General features: G+C 33.0%; 1 protein-coding gene across 2 annotated transcripts in view; it reads right to left on the bottom strand.

Moving 5' to 3' along the window:
- The window catches only part of KLHL1 (kelch like family member 1), a 388,765-nt gene that overhangs the window by 84,970 nt on the left and 283,256 nt on the right, over positions 1–20,539 (bottom strand). For both annotated transcript variants that reach the window (XM_060128984.1, XM_060128985.1), the window contains one exon: positions 17,687–17,873. In XM_060128984.1, the coding sequence (XP_059984967.1) occupies positions 17,687–17,873 (187 nt within the window). The remainder of the gene's footprint in view (positions 1–17,686; positions 17,874–20,539) is intronic.

Below are 20,539 nucleotides of genomic sequence, written 5' to 3'. Positions count from 1 at the left end.
GTTGGGTCAAGGGAATATACATTTGGCACCACAAGTTTCCTAGAAATATGATATGGAGATTTATTTTCTGCAGTAACAGAGGTTGGAAATTTTTTTTTTCCATGAAGGGCCAGATAGTAAAAAACAGAGCCTTTGTGGGTTTCCTTATGGGTCTCTTTGTTGCAACCATATGGGCATTATAGAGTGAAAGCAACTGTAGACAATAGGCAAACAAATGAGTGAGTCACAATTAAATTTTATGGGCATTGAAATTTGAATTTCACAAAATGCTAATATTCACTAAATTCACCATGAAGTATTACTCTTTGTTTGATTATTTTCAACTCTTATAATGTATAAACCAAAGCCATACAGAACAACCAGTGGGTTAGCTTTGGCTTTTAGTCCATTGTTTGCCAGTCCTTACTCTTAAAATACCAATAAAATATAAATATTTGGAGAAAAAGACACCCAACAAATGTTTATTGGTCATAATAAATCAAAGAACTCTTCCTTTTAGAAAAACATTTATTAAATTTTCATATAGCAATTTGTATATAAGATTTAACTAATCAGGGTGGCCTTTCTCAGCCAACCTTCATAAAAATAGCAGCACTGTTCCCTTATCCTGTTCTTCCCATCCCCCTTTTTTTACTTTTAGTTATATTTCTTGATAACTAGTCATTGCATAAACTAAACTAACTTGTATATTTGTTCTTAATCTGCTGAATATAATTTAAACTGCAACAGACCAGGGACTTTTGCTGTTTGGTTTACCAGCACTGAGAACAGTGACTGGAGATTAGTAGGTGTTCAGTGAATATTTGTAGCAGAATTAGATAATCCAAAAAGATGAATTAATAACCTGGGAACCCAAGAAATGCTGGGGAACTGACAGTAGAATGGATACAATTGTAACCCAATTTCATAATTAGTACTTTCCAATTTGGGGGGCAGAGATTTAAAAAATCAACAAAATCTATTTTATTTTCCTAATTTTGGGAAAAAAAGTAATATTAACAGAAAAATCAGAAAGTCACATTTTCTGTTCAACACGTGAGTACCTATAAAAATTAGTTTAATTTAATAGAATTATAATTAGAATGCCAAACATATGAAACCATTATTATTCATGCCCATGCTTCAAAGGTAGACCTAGGCAATGGTCACCCTTACAGATTCCTGTAAAGAAACCACTTAAAAGGAAATTGTAATTATGTACAACAAAAAATACCTCTGACTAGAATGTAATGACGATAGATCAAGTAAAGATTAAGAATAGTATAATATGTGAACATAATTTATTTGTATAATTGGTATAAAACATATTTATTTGATTATAGTAAAGAATAATAGCTGTTTTAAAATTCTTTTAATCTGATAAATATTAAATTGATACTGACATTGAAATTTTGATATATATAAAATGTAGAAAACAATGGTTAATATATAGGGTTAAAATATATATGTGCAAATCAGATGTGCAAAAGCATAACTATATTTTTTATAGGTATACACATGTTGTTCATTAACTTCCTTTCAAAAGGAACTTTGTCTAAAAGTCAAAAGCTTACTAATGAGACCTTTCTTGGCTGGATTTGTTCTGTGAACTGTAAAAGTCTTAACCCTGAAAACTAGAGTTTTAAATGTGAAAAAATTTGCCAGCACTGAATAATATGTAACATTTCAAAAGATTACCTCCACCATTATTTATTGAGTCAGCATTCAGTTAAGTTTTTTACATGTGTCCTTGTCTTGATATTTGTCATGGTATCTCAAAGAGGTATGTGATATTATTGTCATTATATATATGAAGAACACCAACATATGGAATACTTAATTATGTTGCTAAAGAATACAAGGCTCACACAGCTCTGTTATAATTTTACTAAAATAAGTAAACATCACTCATCAAGTGGTATTTGGGGTTGTTAGTGAGGAATTAGGCTTTAAAGTCTGTACACCAGCCAAAAGTCCTAAAATAACTAAAATTGTTTTCATTAAAATCCCTTACATTTCTACTAAATGCACATTAATATGGACTTAGACAAATATACACACAGATATATAGCTGTACTTTGAAAAGTTTAAATTTAGTATGGAAACATTCTTTGTTGGGTATTTCTTTGTTGTTGATACAAAATAAAATACCTAGTTTTCTTTTGTATAGTTTGTTCTTATATAAAATTAAAAGTAAGTAATTAAATGCATAATGGTACTCCCAGCACAACACAGATACTGGAACTTTCTGAGGCATCAGCATTTTCACTTCTCCCATCTCTTGCTTACTCCAGAGAAATTGAGGTTGACATCACACCTCATCATTGAAATGATTATCTCTATCTCTCTCAGCAGGTATGGTTGGATTCCTTGAGTGATATGTATAGTTAATATGACTCAAGTGTAATAGAGTAAATTAAATGTGCTTATTCCCTGTGATATTTATTCATGAATTTTGCTCTTGGTATTAAATCATCTCTTGATGGGTATATCATTATGTGTATAGATAATTATCTACAAGTCTACATGAGCATTTCTGAACCACATTAGTGCTGCATGATCTTAAAAGGAAATTTTAAAAGCCAGGCATCAAGACTACCTGAGTGTGAAACAGAAATAACATAAAATTCTTCAAAAGCTTTGACATTAAATAAAAATACATCTGATAATTCCAGTATATCAAAGAATATTTCATATGCATTAAAAAATCCCCAAAAGCCCAGGTTGTTATCCAACATGTGAAATGTTATTACTAGTAGAACAAAAAACATGAAGAAGCAAATAGGTTTAGTAATGAATAGCCATAGAGAAAACAGCATATTTTTGTGATTTATTTACTCATATATTTGTATGGTTTTCAAGAAGCAAGAAGATTTTTTTCATGATTTCTTTTCCACGCATATTTTTTGCAAGTCATGTTATAATGTCTATAACATTGGTTAATGTATCTCTTATTCATGAAAGTGCAGTGGTCACAAAATGTTACTTGTACATGACTGCTCACAGCAGTTTTACCTATAATAGCTAAAACTGGAAATATCCCAGGTGTTCATCAGCAGGAAGCTGGATAACCAGATTACTATTAAGGAATTCAAAGGAAAGAATAAATTATTGATACACATAACACCATGGTAGAGTTACCAAAGTATGCTAGTTGACAGAAAGTTTAGATAAAGGCATATGAAATGTGTGATTGCATTCATATGAAGTTTAAGAATAGACCAAACTATTTTAAGCAGAAAGAAATTCAGAGAAGTGGTTGTCTTGGAGATGTGGAAGCTGGGGACTAACTAGGAAGGGATATGAGGGAGCTTGCTGAGGTAATGGCAATGTTTTCTATCTTGTAAGGACTTTGAATTACATAAATATATGTATTTGTCAAAATTCATTTAAAAGTACATTTAAGATTTGTGCATTTCATTGTATGTTAATATTGTCCAAAAGCTCTAAAATAATATTGAAATCTAGTTAATCATATGATGATGTGTCCAGTATGAAGTGTACTTATGTCTACAACCTTGAAATGTATTAAAAATATGATAGATGAGTAGAGGAATAATAGTTGGATAAATATGTGTTAAAGCAAATGTAGCATAATTTTAACTGTAAAATCTAGCTGAGTATGTGGAAGTTAACTGAATGATTCTTTTAAGTTTTATATATGTTCAAAAATTTTGTATTATTTTGGGAAAATGAAAACAGATGTATTTAATATAACTGGATTGGTATAATAAAAGTGGCAAGAACACAATGCTAAGATATAGATGAGGGATAAATAAGGCTAACTGAGAAGCCATGGGTGAGAGAATATTACAATAGGGTTAGACAAGCAAAGAAAGAGGGATAAAAGGAAAAAGACACTGAAGCATCAGATAATATATCTATGTGTGGGTAGTACTGCAACCAGTGTGGTGCTTCATATCTGAGGAAGTGAGTTGTGAAATTTGCTAAAGATTAAAAGTATCCTTCAAGACATTTATGGTGGAGAGAAAAATAGGAAAAAACTGCTGGTTAAATTTGTAATGATAGCTGGTGAAGGATAGATGTTGCACTGGTAAAGAATATTGGGCTCTTCCTGGGGGAAGGGGGCCTAATGAAGGTTTTTATTTTATTATTTTATTTATATCTTTGTGTTTTAATGATCATGCTAAAAGCTGTGATAAGTTACTTTGGAAATAATGAGCTGTATGAGTACGATTGGAGAGAGACTGGAGGTAGGGAGATCATTATCTAGTTTAGTAATGTGTTGTCAGGAAAAATGGTCCATTTGATAAACACATGAAATACCCCAGGTTTGCAGGCATAAGATGACAAAGCTTCAACTAAAGTAGTAGAAATGCTGATGTAAATCAGACAGTCCCTGATAACTGATTAACTATAGAGAGCAGAGTAATTCTGACAACTAAAATTTGAAGCCAAGTTAGATGGAAGTACTAATAGTAGGGTATAGTCTAGATATTAACAGGTTTTTTTTATAGTAGGAAATATAATTACCTGTGTTGAATTATAGAACTTTTTATTTAATAAGTATACCATGTATTTCAGCCTAGAAATATTTAATCCCAGAAAAATAGGATTTTTATATTTCATATCTAAAAGTTGCTTTTTTCATATGGATAATTTTTCTTTGAGGAAATAATATACACATAAAAGTTAAATTTTAAAAAATGGGTATTTTAGAGCATATTTAATTTTTTCAATTACTTTCTTTTGTATTTCTTAAAATAATAAAATAAGGTTTATTTACCTGTCCTGGGATTTTTTCTTTATCTTGTACACTAGAGAACTAGTTCCAAACTTCAGTAAAATTATAAATAAAAATCACATATTAAGAATTAAAAGTATGTCGGAATTTTATGCTGATATTTAAAAAAGTCACTTTGAGCACATCTCATCATTAACAGGTTAAAGGTGGGAAAAAAGGGTAGAAGAAAGATCACCAATTTTGGAATTACACAGATACCTAGATTTAAAGTCTACCTTAATTTTAACTACTTACTAAAAGGTAAAAATAAGAAATTTCTTAACCTCTGTCAAAATCAGAATGATCAAGAATATACTCTCAACCTAAATTTGCTGTAAAATGTAAATGAAATTTTGTATATAATGGTGCTTGGAAGTTAGTAAAGCACATGTTATTGGGGGGGTGTTGGGACAAGATGGCAGAATGGGAAGATCCTGGACTCCCCTCCTTCCACAGACACACCAAAATTACAACAACACATACAGCAACTATTTCTGAGAATGACCTGAAAACTATCAGAAAAGATTTTCCACAACTAAAGATAAAAAGAGGAAGCCACATTGAGATGGTCAGGAAGGGTGCAGATGCAGTCTGCCTGGGACCCACACCCCCAACACTGGAAACCAGGGACAGGAATGATATCACATTTGTGGTGGTCCTCCCTGAGAAACAAAGACTCGAAACCCTACATGAATCTCCTGAACCCTGGGGACTTGCACTGGGAAGACAAGCTCCCACAATGTTAGACTTTGAAAACAAGCAAGCTTATGTCCAGGAGAGGCAGAGGGGTATAGAAAACCAAAATTTGCTCTTAAAGGTGCATGCAAAACTCACTTTCTCTGAGACCCAACACAGAAAAAAGCACCTGAGTCATACTGAGGGGATTTATTGATTAATTTTAAGGTGTGTTTCTGAGGGACTGGGAGCTGTTAGAACTTTCTCTGGGTATAGAGGAACTGGCAAGGGCCAGTCATTTTTGTTTGTTTGTTTTTCCATCATCCTCTACCTAGCTGACCCTGTGCTGGTAGGTGTCATTTCTGACTCTCCCCACGTAACTTACTTGCACAATTCAACCCACCCCAGGTTCACCTGTGGACCTGACAAAGGCAGTGCTCCTCCAAAGTGGCCACCTACCAGACCCAATAACCACTTTCAGCTGTCAGCAGAGACCATCCAAAGCAGCTCCTTTCACCACCAGTCCTGGCAGGCACACTTGATTGGCAGTACAGCCTATCCAAGGTGGCTCTCCACCCTGACAGACTTGGCAGGTGCCCTTGACCAGCGCTGATATTTCCCTGAAGGTGATCTCACACCAGGAGCCAGTCACACACAACAGAGTGCATGCAACATTTGTGACTAGGCCTTTCAGCCAGATGCATGGCAGGTCAGTCCCACACACTAGGTATATCCACAGCAATCACAGCCCAACCACAACATGAGGGCACATGCAGCCCACACAGGAGAAAATCCTGGGTCACCTGGTTCTGGCAACCAGGCAGGACAGTGCTACTGGGTCTGATAGGACACCTCTACTCAAAACCACTCTTTCAAGACCAAGAGATGTAGCTGATCTACCTAACGCATAAGAACAAACACAAAGAGTTAGGAAAAATTAGACAAAGGAATATGTTGAAAATGAAAAAACAAGACAAAGCTTCAGAAAGAAAAAATAGCTAAATAAAATGGAGATAAATGATCTTCCAGGAAAAAGGGTTCAAAGTAATGGTCATAAAAATGTTCACTGAGCTCAGGAAAAGATGAAGGAACACAGTGAGAACTTCAATAAAGAGATAAAAATATATATATATATAAAAACTATACTAGAGGGAGTCAACAGCAGATTAGATGTTGCAGAAGAATGGATCAGTGTAAAGGACCCAATCAGGATAGTAAAAAGAAAAAAGAAACCAAAATATGAGGACAGTTTAAGGGAGCTCTGAGACAACACCAAGCATACTAACATTAGCATTATAAGCTTCCCAGAAGAAGAGAGAGAAAAAGGGACAGAAAAACTATTAGAAGAAATAATGGTGAAAACATCCCTAAACTGGTGCAAGAAAGAGACATTCAAGTCCAGGAAGCACAGAGAGTCTCACAGATGAACCTATACCATGACAAAATTATATAATCATCTCAATAGATGCAGAAAAAGCTTTTGACAAAATTCAACATTCATTTAAGATACAAAAACTCTCAACAAAGTGAGTGTAAAGGGAATATACCTCAACATAATAAAAGTTATATGTGACAATCCCACAGAAGCATCATACTCAATGGTGAAAAGCCAAAAGTATTTACTCTAAGATCAGGAAGAAGATAAGGATGCCCACTCTTTCCAGTTCTATTCAAAATATTATTGAAAGTCCTAGCCACAGCAGTCACACAAGAAAAAAGAAATAAAAGGCATTCAAATTGAAAGGAAGTAAAACTGTCACTGTTTACAGATGACATGATACTATATTTAGAAAACCCTAAAGACTCCACCAAAAATATTGGAGCTTATGAATTCAGTGAAGTAGCAAGATATAAAATTAAAGTACAGAGATATGTAGTGTTTTCATACACTAATAATGTTCTATCAGAAAGATAAATGAAGAAAACAATGTCATTACAACAGAATCAAAAAGAATAAAATACCTAGAAAAATTTAAGCTAAAACATGAAAGATCTGTACTATGAAATCTATAAGACACTGATGAAATTGAAGACAATACAAAAAAATTGAAAGATATAATGTGCTCATGAATTGGAATAATTAATATTGTTAAAATGTCCATACTACCCAAAGCAATCTATGGATTCAATGAAATCCTTACCAAAATACCAATGGCATTTTTTCACAGAACTAGAACAAATAATCCTAAAGTTTGTAGGGAATCACAAAAGACCCAAATAGCCAAAATAATCCTAAGAAAGAAGAAAAAGACTGGAGGTATTATGCTCCCTGATTTCAAAGTATACTACAAAGTTATAGTCATCAAAACAGCATGGCAGTGGCATAAAAACAGAAACATAGATCAATGGAACTGGATAGAGAGCTCAGATATAAACTTACACTTATATGCTCAACTAGTCTATGACAAAGTAAACAAGAATATACCATGGGGAAAAGACAGCTTCTTCAATAAATGTCTTGGGAAACTGGGCAGCCATATGCAAAAGAATCAAACTGGATCATTTTCTTACACCATATACAAAAATAAACTCAAAATGTATTACAGACTAAAGTGTGAAACCTGAAACCATAAAATCCTAGATGAAAATGTGAGCAGTATGCTTTTTGACATCAATCTTAGCAATATTTTTTTTTTGTATATGTCTCCTCAGGCAAGGGAAACAATAGTAAAAATAAACAAAAGGGACCACGTCAAAGTGAAAAGCTTTTGCACAGGGAAGGAAACTATCAACAAAAAGAAAGACAACCTACTGAATGAGAGATGATACTTGCAAATGATATATTCAATAAGGAGTTAAAATCCAACCTACATGAATCCAAATCATAGAATTCAATATCAAAAACACAGCCTGGGCTTCCCTGGTGGTGCAGTGGTTGAGAGTCCGCCTGCCGATGCAGGGGACACGGGTTTGTGCCCCGGTCCAGGAAGATCCCACAAGCCACGGAGCGGCTGGGCCCATGAGCCATGGCTGCTGAGCCTGAGCGTCCGGAGCCTGTGCTCCCCAACAGGAGAGGCCACAACAGTAAGAGGCCCACGTACCACAAAAAAAAAAAAAAAAAAAAAAACACACAGCCTGATTAAATAATGTGCAGAGGACCTGAACAGACATTTTTCCAAAGAAGACATATGAATGACCAGAAGACACATGAAACAATGGTCATATCACTAATCATCAGGGAAATGCAAATGAAACTCATGAGATTTTGAGATCTTACACCTGTCAGAATGGCTCTCATCTAAAATACAACAAATAACACATATTGGTGAGGATGTGGGGAAAAGGGAACCCTTGTATACTGTTTTGAGGAATGTAAATTGGTGCAGCTACTATGAAAAACAATATGGAGTTTCCTCAAAAAATTAAAAATAGAACTTCCATATTACTCAGCAATTTCACTTCTTGGTATTTACCTGAGGAAAATAAAAACACTAAATCAAAAAGATATATGCATCCCTATGTTCATTGCAGCATTATTTACAATAGCCAAGATATGGAAACAACTTAAGTGTCCACAGGTAGATGAATGAATAAAGAAGATGCAGTATACATATACAACCAAATAATACTAATCCATAAAAAAATGAAACCTTGCCATTTCAAAAGCATTGATGAATCTAGAGGATAATAGGCTAAGTGAAGTAAGTCAGAAAGAGGAAGAGAAATATTCACTTATATATTTACTCTAAGGAAAAAATCAAATGAACAAACAAAACAAAAACAGGCTCATAGATACAGAGAACAAATAGCTGGTTGCCAGAGGGGAGGGAAGTGGAGGGTTGGGCAACATAGGTGAAGAGAATTAAAAGGAAAAAACTTCAAGGTAAAATAAACATCACAGGGATGTAATATACTATATAAGGAATTTAGTCAATAATACTATAATAATATTGTATGGTTATATATGGTTACTAGAGTTAACTGCTGTCATCATTTCATAATGTGTTTAAATGTGAAATCACTATGTTGTACACCTGAAATTAATATAATATTGTACATCAACTATACTTCAATCAAAATATGTGTATAAATCATTGATGAAATAATTTTATCATTCCCAAATGATCAATTACTAAGGATAAATAACAGATTCACAATAATTCTTTTTTCTTGAGGAGTACTTCTGGGAAAGTTATTCAGGTAATGGCAATCTTTTGTTTACAGTTTCCCTTTAAAATCTTCCAAAGATTATAAATAAAGGAGAATTTCATAGTTATACAAAGTTTATATTGATAAATAGTATATATACACACACATACATGTGATTTTTCATTTTGGATATTTACTAAAATTAGCTAAATAGGTTGTAATTTAAGTATGGCAGATATTTACTGAAAGCCTACTCTAAATAACAATGCTTTCTGATGTTAAGAATGTAAAGTTCCTGTCTCCAAGTTGCTTATAATTTAGAAAAGGGAATTAATCTATTATATTAGAACAAATATGCTCATGAATTTATACTTGTAGTTCTGAATATTTGTTAACAATGCCTCAGATCCAAGATATGTATTGATTTCTATTTAAGCTCAGGCATGAATTTGAATTGTATTTGCTATGGGAAGAATATGTAAGGATTCAATCAAATTGTTAGTGAGTCATCATCTACATTGTAATCAGAACTGCTCTAACTTATTACATGATATAATATAATACTTTGAGGTAGAATTATTATCTTCATTTTAGAGATGTGGAAGTTACATGTGAATATAGTATTACCAAATTTGTGAATATTCAAACACTGTCAAACCATGGAAACATCAATGGTATACTTTATAAATATGTAAAAAGTGGGGAAATGTCAGGTTTGCTAATAGTTTAATTCTAAACAAAATCCGTACTCTCCAAAAAGTATAGGGCATAAAACAAGTAAAATAATCTATGGAGGAAAAAATCAGGATACAAAAGAAAAAGGAGGCTTCTGCTTGATAGAGAATGGAAGACACTCCAAAGTGCCCTCTAATTAAAATACCAGTAAATCTGGGCAAATTGCAATAATAACATTAATTTTTTGCATTGCTGGACTTGAAAGTAAGAAAAAACTCCAAGAAAAAAACTTCAGCCAAATAGCTGAAGAACAGTGAGGTGAAACCTGGGATAGAGTTTGCTACCCGAGTACAAAAGATAGCATTTCCTTGGAGTGGATGTCCACACCTACAGTAAGATCTAGAGCATCTGCTTTGGGCCTAACATGAGGTGGGAGAATGATCCAGAGACTTTGCATTAAGCCTGGAGCATTGAAGAAGACTGATAAAGCTGTATGTCACTGGTGGCCCTGGTTCTTTGTTAAAACTGACTTATGCTTGCTAGAGGAAAGTGTGAAAAGATTTTAATGTAAAATGGAACCCAAAAATATGAAATAGATAATCTCACGCATGCTCCCTGAGGGAGATAACACAAGAACCGAGAAACTGATTTCCCACAAATGCCTGATTTAAAGACCAAAATTTACCAATGACCGTCTGCCAAGAATCTCTCCCCATCCTCAAGCCAATAAACTAACTTCTTGGACTCTGGCTGGAGTCTGCCCTCTTTGCATTCCTTGCCCATAAATACAGCCTGCCCCAAACCCTCAGTGGATGAGCCTGTAGCTTGCTAGAGATTGCATCTCCAGAATTGCAATTCCTCTGCTATTCCTGGTGTCAGAAACAACAAACAATAGACTTAGACTCTCAAGCTTTTAGATGTTGGAGTTATTAGCTACAGAATATAAAATAAACCTGTGAAATATTTAAAGAAATAATAGATTAAATTTTTCAAAAAGCATGTAAGATGAGAACATCAGCAACATTATCATATATATCTCAGAAAAATTCGAAGAGAAGTTTCATAAATGGACAATGTTGAAATTACAAATTTGCAGGGGCCTCTGCTAAGTATGGATTAGCTTGTATCAAATAAGCTATCTCCATAAGAATAACTATAAAGTGATAGTCTTAGAATACAAAATTTAGCTGTTTGAAAACATTAGAGATTAAAAAAAATGATATCAAACACTTAGGAAGACAAATCCCAGATAGAAGGGATGAGAATTGAAATGAGGCCAACATCCTTTGCCATTTTCCCCTTGGGAAATGGCTGATTCACAGGCAGCACTAGGCTGAGAGTCCTTGAAGCACTTGTTGGCCCAGGCTTGTTGGTAGCCTTATGCAGCTGGGGAGACACTAACTGTAGTTCAGGGCAACCAAGGTAGTCAGGACTTTAGACTCAGAAAAAAGAATGACAAGGCATAATTGCTTGTCTTCTGGGCACTTACTAATTTGTAAGACATATACAAGGAGAGACAGAAATCCAGGCAGAAAATGGAAGCTAAGATGCTAAAAAATTAGAACTGGTTCTTCTGAGGTGAAAATAAAATGGCATTCAGGGCCCAGTAAAGACCAATGACCTTGGTATACATACAGAAAACAAACAAGGAGTAGGGCGACCCTCACAGATACTACATCTTAGCCTCAAATTATCTAATGCTTGTTTGGAAGAAGGTGTTTTGCTCTTACTTAAGTGTCTGTCAAAAGGAAAGTTATCTCTGAGAGAATTTAAGGTTGTCCATAGCCTCTATATATTCTCATACACAGTATTCATCATTCTCTCCAAAACTGCCAGGTATGCTATGCTACATACTAGATGTTTACAGCAAACTTGTAAAATATTTAAATTATTCCTTATAAAATAGACAAAATGAGAAAAACACCTCAGAAGCTATTTCTATTGAACTTTATGCCAAATACTGTAGGCAATTAGTTCAAGAAACTGAAATAAAATATGTAATAATTGGAAAAATAGCAAACTAATATGTCACTCTTCAGCAGTATATTTGATGATTAAATACATAAAAAATTGAAATTACAAAAATATTCAATTTCATTACTAAAAGGAGAAATATAAATGTAATGACAAGAATACAGGGTTCATTATATTATTTTTTCTACTATTATGCTAAAATTTTTAATAATAAAAAGGGTTTTTAGACAGAAAATTTGTTGACAAGGCCCTAAAAATGGCACTATTTCCATAATTTAGTGCTACTATAAATTCTTAAAAATTTTCAAGAAAGAAATCAGCTCATATGTCACAAAAGCTTTACCTTCCCACCCAGTAATTTTCCAGCCAGTTATCTGTATAAACACTCAAAGCTTAGGAAAAACTCTTAACGTATGCAGATACTAGTGATGGTGTTATTTATAGAAAATAAAATGGATTATTCCACCAAAGTGTTTTATAATAGGATTAAGCTCAAGTAAACCATGGCATTTTTAATGTGAATAAGAATTAGTAAGGTACTTGAAATGATGTATTTAAAAAATTTAATGAAATATAAATTTACACATATAATATAGTTAATAAATAAAAGCAACAAAATAATAATTCTTAGGTATGTTAATAAATCTAAATATGCCTATATTTAGATACCAGAGTGAGAGAGATGAAGACAATTGTAAATAGGTAATCTCTGTATAAATGTAGATATAGAGTTATGTCTGTATACAAACATGTATACACACACACACACACACACACACACACACATGCACATTTACAGAGAAATTTGGAAAAGAAAATATGCCACTCTGTTAACAATGGTAACAATGATTATATTTAAGTTATAAGCTCACAGTTGGTTTTCCTTTTCTTATCTATACTACTGTATATTTACCAGGTTTTCAATATATGTTCATAATTAGAATGAAATAAAATGAATCTTCAAAAAATACAATTTCTATGAGTACAAAACCAAATTATTTTTACTTGCATGGAATTTTCTAATAATCAACCAACATCAGAAAATAAATTCAATAGACTTTTTGATACAAATATTTTCCAGTAACCAATAGCACCAAATTTTATTTCATAACTTACATGAATCATACATTAGTGTGAGACATTTCAAGCACTTGAGAATAAGCAATTAGTGTTTTACTTTTAACTCAACCTTCTAAAGGATTTATGATGATTCCTATGTGATTTGTAATAAAATTCTTACCAAAATGAAAGCATATTTATTGGTACAATTTACTGCATTGTTTTAAATCTGCATTTGATTTCAGTTGAAAACATTTAAAAAATTTGTCCTCCTAATAAAAATAGTTTTTAAAAATTCATTGACTTTTTCCGTATTTAATTTTATGTCCCCTCATTTTTCATTCATAGTAGAACAAACATTAATAAATATATTAATCATTTTAATTGTCCTTAAATATGCTATAAATTACTACATCGTTAAAAACTTATTTTTCAGTATTTTCCAGTATGGCAGCGAATTAAATCATACTTTCCAAGAGATACTGCTAACTTCATTTAGGACTTGATTCTTTTCTCTCATACAATTCATGTGATTCCCAACTCTTAAATGTTGTTTGTATTGGTATAAAAGGCATTTAATTTCTACATAATGCTAATCATATAAATTCCACTGATATGAATATCTTGTTGTCCTATCTTCTTCCCTATGTCACATTACTATTATGTCATAGAACCACTATAGTCCATGCCTCCAAAGTTCCTAGATGGCTTGGCCTTAGTCCATAATGTGATAAGGAAAGTCAGCCCAGGTTGCTGCTGAGTTCTCTGATGGTTTCTTTGGCACTGAACAAGCATGTTGGAATGCTGTGTATTAGTTTAGCCTCTTTACATTTAATCACTGTAATTGTTGCAGAAACACAATACAGTATTGAGAAAAGATAAATTAGACTAGAGATTTTAAGTGACATTCGTGGATTTGAACAGGCATCTCTCTGATCGCAAAGACTACTTTCTTCACTCGGAACATCACCTGCTTTCTATGATGTCTAGATTTCAATTCAGAATCTATCATTCTTATCCTTTCCCTGAAATCTGCTGTGTCTTTCCTCTACTACCATGTGGCTTTCATTTCTCCACTGGCTATATTTCAGCCATAAAGGATTTCTCTCCATTTTTAAAGATATCACTCTTCTTTAGCTGTAAACCCTCACATTTGATTTATCTCTAGTCTGGAATTCACCACCACACCTACTCTGCTGCTCCAGTAATGTGTTAAACTAATGTCTAATAATTCTTTAGATTTCAACTAAAAACAGCAACAACAACAAACACTTTCTCTATACTTCTCTACTCTTCTAGACTAGACTAGGTTGGCTCCCAAGCATTATACTGATTTCACTCACAATTCCATTCCTGTAACACTCATTTTATTCACAAATATTTTGTTTACTATTTGCTTTCCTAGAGTAACTTGGAAGCTTTGTGAGGTAGGGGTAATATTCATAATGTTCACAAGTTCTTAACACAGAGCCGGCACAAAATAGATGTGCAAAAAGTGCATCATTATAGGATGCATGTATGTGTGGATATAAGAAGAAAGGAGGGGAAAGGAGAGAAAAATGCTCTGAATTTTCTTAATATTTACAGAAAATCTGCAAGAGTTGTACTCATAGTTTATCAATCCCATAAAATATCATACAAATCCCAGTAACTGTGGAGCTGAAGAGGAATTCAATAAAATGTTTACATAGCCTTATGAGGCACAATATGAATATGTAAATAATTCCAAAAAGCACACTAAATATTGCATATCATTGTATTGTATTGTAACATACTGTATTATACTGTATTGCATTATTTTTCAAATTAGTCATGCAAAGTAAATTCCAATGTTTTGCTATATTTTTTTCTTTTGATTTCCCTGCCTCTTCTTACATTTTAATTTTCCTCATTACCTTTAAAGAAAAGAAAACACAATTTTAAGATAAAATCTTAATGCCTATTTAGAGAGAGCACAAGTTAATAAGGTGTAGAAAACAGCTTTTAAGCAGTAAAAGCACAATGCAAATACAAGGGATTAACTTGAAAATGTCCTAGTTGTTCTTTAAATCTCTTGAAACTGGTAAAGTTTCTGCTGCAGCAGGAAAAGTAGGTTCTCTGAGGTTTGGTAATGTCAGATTTTTATCTAAGTTATGGGATATATTTAATATCCAATTCATAGAGTGCAGAGGATATGGTAAGAATTCCTAAAATTTCCTTCAATTTTTTTTCTATTTTGTTGCTGATTTAATCAGGAATATCTTTTTAAATCCCTTGTTTTGTCACACGCTTTTAATCTTCTGGACTACTGGATAAGTGGAACAATAGCTAAATAATTAGTAGTGTTCAATTATAAAATGAAAGATTCAAAATCCCTAAGAAAGTTCAATTTCTTAAAAATTTCTTCAGCCTCAAAAGACTGCTGTGTAAAATTAGACAAATTCAAATGCTGACAAAGAGCTTAACTCAAAAGACCCCCCCATACTCGTATTATTTTATGCTATGGTAATTGTATTTAAAGTCGTTAAATTTAAAATTTTAAATTAGTCATGTCTTTTGGCTCTTCATAGCATAGTGATTTTTATACTAATGTTAATTTGTTGTTTATTGCTCAGTCCTAGTCACTGGCTGGCCTGATTTCATCAATGTTCTTTCTTTATTTTTTCAATGATATGTGCATATTTACAAATGGAATTTATCTTATACAGGCATTCATTCTGTAGAATGCAGTGTTCTTGAAAAGTAAATGTCATTCATTAGACCTTAAAATTTGATAAACATATATAACATCATTGTTCTTTTATTGATATTTACTTTTATAGGTAAAATGAACTTATTAAGATGTTACAATAGGGCTTCCCTGGTGGTGCAGTGGTTGAGAGTCTGCCCGCCGATGCAGGGGACACGGGTTTGTGCCCCAGTCCCGGAGGATCCCACATGCCGTGGAGTGGCTGGGCCCGTGAGCCATGGCTGCTGGACCTGAGCGTCTGGAGCCTGTGCTCCGCAATGGGAGAGGCCACAACAGTGAGAGGCCCGCGTACCGCAAAAATGTTACAATAAAGTTTGCATGCTTCTGCTCCAAGAGATGGCAAATTATATCACGTGCTGTGTGTTATTTAGTATTTATTACTCTCATAAGGACTACATGGATACAGGTTAATAGATTTGTTTTCTAAGCTTGAAAAACATTTTTGGGGACATTTCAATATAATTTCTGGCTATTTTTGAGAGAGATTTGTATCTAAGATATTTTGTTTCACCACTTTATAAAAGAGGGTGTTAAGCACTATATCATTTAGGGGGGAAATTTTTGACTTGGTCTCTTAAATAATAACATTAAAGAAAAAGCTAGAAGTGGAGAGAGACAGGGAAGGAGGGAGATTGATGCCATTTCCTTAGTTCTTAAAGTGTCAAGTCATTTACCCTTTTTAACTAATAGTTAAGCTCTTGAATATATATGTTAATATTTTAATGCTCGTTTAATGTGATAATCACGAGAAATCCATAGCCCAGCAAACAGGAGTAAATCTTCAAAAAATTAAACTAGTGAAAATCATTTTATAGCCACAGATATCTTCTTGGCAAATAAAAAATGGGAAATGTATGTTGTTCTCTATTGATTACCTGAATTGTTTCCCTTTGCCTCCTATTTTGGGATCTCACTTCACAGTAGTTGAGGTAAGTTCTGTTGCTTCCTCCTGATTCTTTAACAACAGAGTTCCTTTAACAGAGCTTGAATATGTGGTCATACTCTATGTTTGCCAACTGTATTTTGTACATGTATAATAAATGTATTATGGATAATTATGTCACCTATTAGACGCAAACATAGGACACTTACATTATTTGTCTTGTGTACTTGTTCAGGAAAATTAAGACACATAAAAAAGGCTAAAGAGAACAAACATTCATGGAGATTTTCCCACTAACTATAGAAAAGTAAGAACAAAACCTTCGTATGTATGTATTTGGTCTTAAATCATTCACTTCCTTGTAAGAGTAAAAATGGTAAAAAAAAATTTAAATTTGTAAATGATACCTGCCATAGTCAGTACACCCATTTATAATTGTCTACTTCTTTATCTGGCTTCTGTATGAGATTCTAAACCCCTCAAAAGCAGAGACTCGCTCCTTCATAATATTACTCTCAGCAAGCATGTGGCTGGCAGATTACATTTCCTTTACTTAGAATAGAAATACATGTTTCAGTATATTCAACAAATTATTTGGCCCGTGTTTTCTAGGTACTTTTAATCTCTTTTTCATTTCATATGAAGTCTTGTACATAATGCATGAGATAAAACATTTAAAGATGAGTAAGAAGCAGAAGCAGCAACTACAGATTGAAAAAATGGAAAACTGAGAGGTGTCTTAACTTTTCCCTAAATCTTAAATCTTAATGAATAAAGCTGTGATTCTGTGAAGTTTGTTGGTATTACACAGGTTACAACTGTAAAATCACGTCATGGTGTGATACAGTGTGTGTATTACTAAAGATCTAGAACTAAATACCTTTGTTGTTATCCATTCCTCCCACTGCATACAGAGTTCCAACTGTAGATTTTCTAGGTTTAGTTCTTGGACTTTGCATTAAAGTTCTTCTTTCTGGCAATAGATGGTATTTCATTGCTTCCAGAATCAGCTTTTGACATTCCAGATCATTCTTAAATAATGTATGGTTTTCTAGGTCAGCCAATATCTGTGAATAATGCACAATCACTGTTAATAATGATTTTTATAGAGATGAGCATAAGCTATCAAATGAAAAGTAGAAGAGGGATGTAAAATATAATAAGAATTAATTACACTGACAAATAAATATGAGTAAAATGCATGGCTTCCAAGAGAAACAGAACAGATATTATTTTTGATTCCATATTATTTATTATCATTTTACCACACAGAGTATAAAGGTACTTCTAAAGATCACATTTTCAATTCCCTTTCCTTTTCAAGAAAGCTGTTCACAAGTCAAATATAGTTGCCTATTTGGCCATAAACATGTCTGGTGAAGTAAATTAAAAAATAAAGTTCAACAAATTAAGTCCTAACAAGCCTATCATAAATATTCACATATTTACTTTAAGATGTTCCAAGTATAGTTTAAATCCCTTTCAAACCGAAAAAAAATCTCAATAAAAATAAAAATTTATGCCCGTAACATCTTTTTAATTATGCAAGCAGTTGAAAAGCTGTACATCAGGCAAAGTAATAGTTTCTAGCCATGAAACTAAAAAAAATTTACCAAAAATGCAGCACCTGAGGGAATAATAGAGTGAGACCAGAGTTTTAAGTTCTATTATATCTCCCTTTTACTACAGAAGGTTATCATCTCCACAAATTATTTTCTGTACATTTCTTTGAATGTAACCAAAGTATCTTTAATTTTCCTCTCTCTGTCCCTCTTTAGATTTTCTTTTTCCTTGACTGTTTCAGTATCACATTCTCTTCTTTTGTTCATGAATCCTGTTTTACTTCAAGTGAGTTAAATCTATCATATGGATTTACAAAATTAATAAGTAGAAAATTTAACATTGACTCACTGACCTTTTCGTCTACATTGATAAGACACTGTACCACATTGGTACACAAATTTATTGAGTGAATAAATTAATAAATGATAGCAGCATATAATTAATTGATTTTAACACTATAATTTGAATCTTAATTAAATAAAGTTATTTAACCATTGTAATAAATAAATTACTGGTGGAGATGTCAGAAAGAATATAAAAACACATAAGATACTCATATATATAAGAGGTGGGAAAGATAACAGAATGGCTCTTAGGCTGAATAAGGAGTATAACATATTAGAATTACCAGATACTTTGGAATATAGAAGGGAAGATGTTTAGTTAAAGTCTTGCTTATGCTTCTCTTCTTATATATTAAAACTTTAGTTGCCTTCCTACCCATTTCTTTCTTTTTTAAGGGACTACTATTTTACTTGTAAGATATTAATGAATAGAAACCTTAATGAAATAGAGTTGGGGGCTCAGAGGGGGAGCTCTCATACTCTGAGACAATAGTAGAGCCAATAAAAAGAAGAAAGACTCGCCTTCTTTCATGGCAAGGACTCAACCCATGAAAAGCCAGGAACGAACTCATTTGTTTGCTTAAGGAAACTATTATAGTTTTTAAAATTCAGTAAGATAATATATACATTGATGATAAAGCTGAGGCTAAAAACATTGATTTTATCATCTTTTTGGATAGCTAAATATTTATATATTTCTAAACACTCATACAATGTATATAAGGACTATTTCAAAATGTTTATGGATAATATACAGTTATAAAGAAATGTATGGAATCCTGTAAAAATAAAGTATCAGAGCAGAGTCAACTCTGAGTGCCTAGGTTTAAAATACTTTCAAGTAATAATTTCTAAAAGGAAATGAATTTCTCAATGTTGATAGATGTATGCATAAAAATATATTACATATTATTTATTTTAAAGTATATCCTAGAACTTGAAAAAGAATACATACATATATATTTATAACTGAATCACTTTGCTGTATACCTGAAACTAACACAACATTGCTAATCAGTTATACTCCAATTTAAAATAAAAATTTTAAAAAGATGCAAATTCAAAAAAAGAAAAAAAAAAGAACTCCTTAGACCTAGAACTTAGATCTCAGACTCCCTAGACCTCACTGCATGTGTGGCAGTCCACTTGGTCTTGAGTAAGGCTTGTCTTAAGTTTCAAAATCTCCATTTATGGGCAAACACCTCCTCTCCAGGCCTCTTCAAAGCCCACCTGGGCCTCACATGTCTGCACGTATTATAAATGGTTAAGAAACAGAGAAGAAGCCAACAGATCACAAACTTTTACATAGAGAGGTCAGCAGAAGGATCAACCATTAGAAAGACAGTGAAGTTGGTTTTGAATGAGTTTAAAGCATCTCTGCTTCATTCTCTCTCCAACTATCCAAACCACACTTCCTGGGGCTCATGAGTAAGGTGGGCTGGCACTCCTCCCCTGTGTCCCCTTCATCCCATCAGGAGGCTGCCAAGTTTGCTCTGGCAGGAACCACACCCACCAACTTCTCCCTGTTTAGTATCTCTGTTCCGCCATCCCCAAATGTCAACTGTCTAATCTGATGAACAGTTTCTAAATGTGAGAATGCCTTACTCAGGAAACACATGGTTTATTTAACTCGAGCCTTCTGAAGACAGTGGCCCTGTTTTTCTTGTTTCTCCCAATAAAAATCAGCTCATAGCAAGCCAAAAAAAAAAAAAAAAAAAGATCTGGAAGATATACAATATAAAATTAAAACTTATACTTTATTTCTGTAAAATGACAGATATTCTGTACTTAAATGATATTTTCCATTTTATTAACAAATCATTTTG

The sequence above is a fragment of the Lagenorhynchus albirostris genome, chromosome 18, assembly GCF_949774975.1.
Source record: "Lagenorhynchus albirostris chromosome 18, mLagAlb1.1, whole genome shotgun sequence".
In the NCBI taxonomy this organism is placed as follows: domain Eukaryota; kingdom Metazoa; phylum Chordata; class Mammalia; order Artiodactyla; family Delphinidae; genus Lagenorhynchus; species Lagenorhynchus albirostris.
Note: the sequence above shows the minus strand (reverse complement) of the source record. Positions and strands in the feature narration are given on the sequence as shown.